Below are 6,993 nucleotides of genomic sequence, written 5' to 3' on the forward strand. Positions count from 1 at the left end.
CATGAAGCCCCAGCCACTCCACGGAGCTGGGTTCCTTGCAGCTCTCTGGGTTTGGGGGATAGAGCAGCAGCACAGTTTCTTAAGGCTTTCGTATGTGCAGGTCCTCTGTGTTTGAGACCTTAGCTTGCCCAGGCCACAGAGACCCTACAGGGTCTGAATTCTTCGCTCAGCTTTCATGGGGGGCTGCCGTCAGGCAGGCTGTCACTTGCCCAGAATTAACACAGCAAGCTGGCCGTGGAGGGGGGATTCGAACCTGGGTCCCTCAGTGCCGGAGCAAGACCTCTTCCCGGGGGGTGGGGGACGGGGGCAGGACCGAGGCCCTGAGGAGAGACGCTCTGAGCCCGGGGGTGGAGGGGTTCGGGGGTAGCAGGGCACAGGGTGCAGGGGTGCCTCGGTGCCACCAGCCTTGCCTCTCTGTCCACCCAGATATACCCCAACGAGAGACACAGCATCCGCTGCCCCGAGTCCGGCGAGCACTACGAGGTCACACTGCTGCACTTTCTACAGGAATCCCTCTGAGCCCGCGGGCCGCCACGCGCGGGCCTGCGCAGTCAGAGCACACGCGGCTTCGCCGCCGCCGTTGCCGGAGGGACCGAGCGGCCCCGCAGGCCCTGTGCAGCGCCTCCTCCCGCCGGCCCCGCCAGACCGCCCGCCCCGGGAGCTGCCGCCTTCGCCCCAACGCCTTTTACTGTTTTCGTTAACGCTCCTGGGGTTTCAGCCTGCTGCTTCTTCGTGGCCAGAATGGAGAGATGAGGCCAACGTCCACGAGGCACTTCCTCAAGCCGTCCCTCCTCTCCCCGTCATCCAGGCGCGGGAGCCTCAACTCCGCTGGGCGCTGGAGGCCAGAAGAGACTCGGAGGAGCCGGCCTTTGCCCCGGGGACCCCCAGGCCCAGCCCGGCCACCGGCGCAGAAGCATGCAGTTGCCTTTCCTCCCCACCCGCCCACTTCATATTTGTGTTTCGTTTTGTTTTTCTTTTGGGGGGTGGGCATTTTTATGAATTATTTAAAAGAAAGATAGCAAGGGGTGCCTAAATCTAGATTCGGGGTCTGCCGCTGGGCCACAGGGTTCACCCCAGCCAGCACCCGAAGCCCATAGCGGGAGTCGTGCCCGGCAGGCCGTGAGCGGTGCGCAGGGAAGCGGGGCAGCCTTCCGGCCCGGCTTTCAGGCAGGCTCTGAAGCGCACCCAGCCCCGTTCTCCCCAGCCCAGCCCTCCGCCACACGTTTCTGCCTGGCCCGCCCGCCCAGACCGGGGTTCCAGGGCTGGGAGTGGAACCCTCCCCGCCTCAGGGTTATCCTTCCTCCTTCCTTTCCCTCCCGCCAAGAGTTCTGCCAGGGGCGGGTAGGAAAAAAAACAAGAAAACAAAAAAAAAACCCCACCAGAGACGAACCACCTCTACACATTATGAAAAGAAAATATTTTTGTCGATTCTTATTCTTTTATAATTATGCGTGTAAGAAGTAGACTCATTAAACGATTCCAGATGGAAGCGTCGCCACCTGCCTGAGGTTCCTTCTGAACCCCTGGGGCTGGTGATGGGGGCTCCTCGAGTGGGCGGGGGTCCTAGGAGGAGGCTGAGCCAAGGGCACGGCAGTCCTTGAAGTCGAAGGATGGGGGCGCTGCTGGCTCAGCAGTGCTGCCCTGGCATGAAGTGGGGGGGGGTGGGGCGCCACCCCTCAGCCAACTGGCCCAGTAAGGACAGTCCCAGAGGTCCTGAGGCAGCCCGTGGGTGCCTCCGAGGTGCCTGGCCCTTACTTCCTTTTGCACCTCTCCTTGTCCAGAGACTTGACTCAGCGGTTGGGGGTCAGGACACACCGACAAGGGACGGCAGGCCGTGCCCCTCTTCATGTCTGTCCTAACAGCTGAGAGACTAGGAGACCAGAGACCATGCCTGCGTAGAGGACACCCTTGGTACTTGAGTTTCTAACAGCACAGTGGCCTCTCCCTGTGCCATCAGCCACTCCATCCTTTCGGAAAGTCCAGTTTTTTTTTAATGGCTTAAAGAATATAACAAACTAGTACAAAAGAATATAGGGGAAAAATACGCCCTGCCTCCCGAGAGGTAACCCCTCCCCAGTCTCTCTTTTTAATACCTGCCCTCTATTCTGCCCTGTGAATGCCATAATTTATTTTGCCAGGCACCTATCAAGGGATAACATAGATTATTCTGGGCTTTTTGTATAAATCAACAGACTTTGTCAAGGGCCAGATAGTAAATATTTCAGGCTTTGTAGGCCAGGCAGTCTCTTGCAACCGCTCAACTCTAGCCCTTGCAGTTCAAAAGCAGCCACGGGTGATGTGTGAATGAGTGGGCGTGGCTGTGTGCCAATAAAACTTTATTTACAAAGCCACACAGCCGGCCAGATTTGGCCCACAGGCTGTAACTGACCAAACCCCTGGGTATAAAGGATCCTACAACAAACAGCCTTGTACATGGTTGGGGCATATGTCTGAGTGTATAGGGTAAATTCCTAGAATTATAAAAAGGCATATTCATTTTTAATTTTGAAGAATATTGCAAATTACCTTCTAAAGAATGCCTCAGTGTACACACTTTTTTTTTTTTTTTTTTTTTTCCGGTACGTGGGCCTCTCCCGTTGCGAAGCACAGGCTCCGGACGCGCAGGCTCAGCAGCCATGGCTCACAGGCCCAGCCGCTCTGTGGCATGTGGGATCTTCCCGGACCGGGGCACGAACCCGTGTCCCCTGCATCGGCAGGCGGACTCTCAACCACTGCGCCACCAGGGAAGCCCAGTGTACACACTTCTTGGTGAGGTGTGCTTGCTCCTCCATTTCTTCATTACTATGTGTTATTTTTGCCAATCTTAGGAGTGACACATGGCATCTCACTGTACTTCAAATGCACATTTCTTTTATGTGTACGAATATTTTCATGCTTTAAGACACTTGTTTAGGAGTAATAATTTGCCCACTTTTTTTTTTTTTTTTTTTTTGCGGTACACGGGCCTCTCACTATTGTGGCCTGTCCCGTTGCGGAGCACAGGCTCCGGATGTGCAGGCTCAGGATGTGCAGGCTCACGGGCCCAGCCGCTCCACGGCATGTGGGATCCTCCCGGACCGGGGCACGAACCCGTGTCCCCTGCATCGGCAGGCGGGCTCTCAACCACTGCGCCACCAGGGAAGCCCTGCCCACCCTTCTTTTGATCTATTGACCTCACTGATTTGTAGACACTCTTTATATATGAAGGAAATCAGTCCATGGTCATACACGTTGCAAATTGAACTGTGTTGTTGATCTCAAACAGTTTTATGGGTAGGAATCTCAGCCAGTGAATGTTTAAAATCATCTCAGGAACAAGATGTCTTGCCCTTAACCCGCTGTGAAAGAAAGTGGAGAGGCAACTAGTCACAAGTCACAGAATGACAGAAGCTGGTGAGAAAGAGGCCACTGGGGTTGCCCCCTGAGGCTTGTTAGCCCACGCCCTGCAATTATCTCAAGCAGGAACTTTTTGGGGGTGGGGGGGTGGGGCGGGGCGTGCCTCACAGCATTCGGGATTTTAGTTCCCCAACCAGGGATCGAACCCACACTCCCTGCACTGGAAGTGTGGAGTCTTAACCACTGGACCGCCAGGAAGCCCCTCAAGCAGGAGCTCTTCATCGGAACTTACTACCCCTACCTCCCTCGGTCAGTACTCAGCATCCATCAGTCAAACTTCAGTCAGTTGTATTCCTGCCCGGACAACAAGGCCTGGGGAGGGACATGGGAGGATGGGTGACGGGCAGCTACAAAAGGACAAGTGTCTGCTGGCTGAAGGTCTTGGTCTTGGAGGTGGCAGTTTAAGAGACCTTTGTTTTCTTCATGGTTGATACAGGGCCACTTGTTTTCTCCACCACTGGTGGGATTTCCATCTGAGGGAGGGTTCCCACTCTGTTTCAGGTCGCCCGTGTACATGCTCGAGTCCTTTCTTGGTGGAAGTGCTCAGCTCTTCCCTAACTGGCAAGAACCCATAAGCGATGGACATAAAAACCCGTTTCATATCGTTTGCAGATACTTTCCCAGTTTGTCATTTGCTTTTCAAACATGTTTATGGTATTTTTTAAATTCTCTATTTTTTTAAATTGAAGTATAGTTGATTTATAATGCTGTATAGTGTTTTGTTTTTTTGGCCACACCTCGAGGCATGCTGGATCCTAGGTCCCCAATCAGGGACCAAACCCATGCCCCCCTCAGCGGAAGCACAGAGTCCCAACCACTGGACCACCAGGGAAGCCTCTTTCTTTCTTTCTTTTTTTTAAAATCAACTATAGACACATGAGAAGTTGCAAAAACAGTGCAGAGTCCCGTGTACCCTTCATTCACGCAGCTTACATCTTACTTAACCCTAGCACACTGTCACACCAAGAAACTGATGTGGATACGACGCAGTTAACTAGACTCTAGACCTTATTCAGATTTTATCAGCTTTCACATGCACTCATCTGTGTGTGTGTAGGTCTGTTCCATGCTGTCACCTGTACAGATTCCTAGAACCACCACCACAGTCAAAATACAGAGCTGGTGGGGACTTCCCCGGTGGGTCAGGTGGTTAAGACTCCGTGCTTCCACTTCAGGGGGCCCAGGTTTGATCCCTGGTCGTAGAACTAGGATCTCAAATGCCCTGCGGCCAAAAAAAAGCTGTTTATTCACCACGAAGGAGCTCCTTCATGCATCCTCTTTATTATGTCCTCACCCACCCTGTTTATGGTGTCCTGACCATGGAGAGAAAAGTCGTGATACCTGTGTTATCAAATCTTTTCTTCCTTCATGACTGTTAGATTTCATGTCATGATCAAAAAGCAGGATCTTGGGAATGATGGGTTTTTTTCTTTTAATCCCTTCAGTTTTTTGTTTTATGGAGGCAAAAAGGAAAACAGAGAAACAAGAGGCTTGGGGCTCAGTCTTTCTGAAAACACAGACACACACCTACCCCTCTTTGAGTAGGAAACTCAAGACCACTCACAACTGAAATACCTTGTTAGCAAAAGCGCTTGGCCACTAATTGAATCCTTCATAGTGACAGGCCAGTCAAACACAGCGCTGAGGATATGGAGATATAATGGAATCCTGCTGTGTTTAACACAGAATAGGTCTGCTGGCCTCCAATTTATGGAGCCAATTCCTAACGGGTCCACAGCAGCCAGCTGCAAAGAGGGAGCTATTTCTGCAGAAATAGTGGCGCTCCCTAATGCCCTTCACCCAGCTTCCCCTAATGCGAACATCTTACATCACTATGGTACAAGCCAGGTTATTGAAGCCAGGAAATTAACATCAGTACGATCCTTTTATCTAATATACAGACCTTATTTGGATTTCACCATTTCTCCCTCTAATGTCATTTTTCTGGTCCCGGATTGTTTGTGTCCTCTGCCCCCAAATTCATGTTAAACCCTAACACCCAGTGTGATGGTATGAGGAGGTGGGGGTCTTTGGGAAATGATTAAGTCATGAGGGTGGAGCCCTCATGAATGGGATTAGTGTCTTCATAAAGGGACCCTAGAGAGCTCCCTCTCTCCCTCCATAATGTAAGGACACAGCAAGATGGACTGTGTGAACCAGGAAATGGGCTCTCACCAGACACCAGTTCTGCCAGAGCCTTGATCTTGAATTTCTAGCCTCCAGATCTGTGAGAAATAAACGTGTGTTGTTTAAGCCAGCCAGTCTGTGGGACTTTGTTATAACAGCCCAGACTACGGCAAGGATCCAATCCAGGATCCCACATTCCCTTTCCATGTCTTGGTCTCCTCATTCTGTGATGGTTCCACAGTCTTTGTCTTTCCTGACACTTTTTTTTTTTGCGGTACGCGGGCCTCTCACTGTTGTGGCCTCTCCCATTGCGGAGCACAGGCTCCGGACGCGCAGGCTCAGTGGCCATGGCTCACGAGCCCAGCCGCTCCGCGGCATGTGGGATCTTCCGAGACCAGGGCACGAACCCATGTCCCCTGCATCGACAGGCGGACTCTCAACCACTGCGCCACCAGGGAAGCCCTTTCCTGACACTTTTTTTAAAGAGTACTGCCAGTTATCCTGGTAGAATGTCTCTCAACTTGGGTTCATTTGGTATTTGCTTTGATTAAACTGAGGTCGTCCATTTTGGACAGGAATTCCACAGAGGTGCCACTGAGAATGTCCTTCTCTGCATCCCGTTGGCGGCTCCATGGTGTCACTGTCTCATTTTTAGCGACGTTGACTTGATCACTAGGCTAAAGATGGTGTCACTACTGTAAAATTACTATTTTCCCTTTGTAACTAATATGTATCTTGGGGGGGAAATACTTTGAGACAACGCAAGTATCCTGTTTCTCACAGTACGTTTCCCCCACCAGTTTTAAGCAGCGATCCACGGATCTTGGCTGTAACAATCATGAGGTGTTTGCTCAACGGTGATCTGTCATTTCCTTCATTCTGCCTACATGTATTAATCTGAATATTAGTGGTGGTCTTTTATTTACTTCACTCCTTGTACATGTACGAACTGTTGGAACTGAAGGGTCAATCCCTTGCCTAGTGAGGGACGAATGGACCCTAAACCAAGGAACCTGTTCCAATTTCACGCACCCCAGTACCCTCTCTGTACTTCCAAGCCCCGCCCCAAGATGGCGGCCCGGGCCGGAGGGGCGGGGCGCTCCGGATCACGTGGTCGTGTCCACGCCGACGGGGCCTCTGGCGGACGCCCTACTTGTCCCTCGCCGCGCTCCGTCCGTCGTCCCTGCCCAGCGAACCAGATCCCAAGATGGCGGCGCCCAGCAGAAGAAGGAATGGCGGCGGCAGCGCCGTGAGCTTGTGGGCCGCGCTGCTCCTGGTGGCCGTGGCGCTGAGGCCGGCACGGGCGGTGTCTGAGCCCACGACGGTGGCCTTTGACGTGCGGCCCGGCGGCGTGGTGCACTCCTTCTCCCAGAACGTGGGCCCTGGGGTATGTGCCTCAGCCACCCCGGGGGCTTGAGCAATGGTGCAGGCGTAGGCAGGGCCTGGGGAGGGGTCGCGGACCGGCGGGGC

General features: G+C 53.0%; 2 protein-coding genes across 3 annotated transcripts in view; both read left to right on the forward strand.

Moving 5' to 3' along the window:
- DPP9 (dipeptidyl peptidase 9) overlaps nucleotides 1–1,494 on the forward strand; it is a 41,301-nt gene extending 39,807 nt beyond the window's left edge. For both annotated transcript variants that reach the window (XM_024745771.1, XM_024745774.1), the window contains exon 22: nucleotides 427–1,494. In XM_024745771.1, coding sequence (XP_024601539.1) covers nucleotides 427–519 — 93 coding nt within the window. In that variant the 3' untranslated portion in view covers nucleotides 520–1,494. The remainder of the gene's footprint in view (nucleotides 1–426) is intronic.
- A 5,198-nt stretch (nucleotides 1,495–6,692) lies between these two features.
- MYDGF (myeloid derived growth factor) overlaps nucleotides 6,693–6,993 on the forward strand; it is a 13,492-nt gene continuing 13,191 nt past the window's right edge. The window contains exon 1 of the mRNA XM_024745915.1: nucleotides 6,693–6,910. Coding sequence (XP_024601683.1) covers nucleotides 6,731–6,910 — 180 coding nt within the window. The 5' untranslated portion in view covers nucleotides 6,693–6,730. The remainder of the gene's footprint in view (nucleotides 6,911–6,993) is intronic.

This window comes from Neophocaena asiaeorientalis, unplaced genomic scaffold, assembly GCF_003031525.2.
Source record: "Neophocaena asiaeorientalis asiaeorientalis breed wild unplaced genomic scaffold, Neophocaena_asiaeorientalis_V1.1 scaffold357, whole genome shotgun sequence".
Taxonomy (NCBI): Eukaryota; Metazoa; Chordata; class Mammalia; order Artiodactyla; family Phocoenidae; genus Neophocaena; species Neophocaena asiaeorientalis.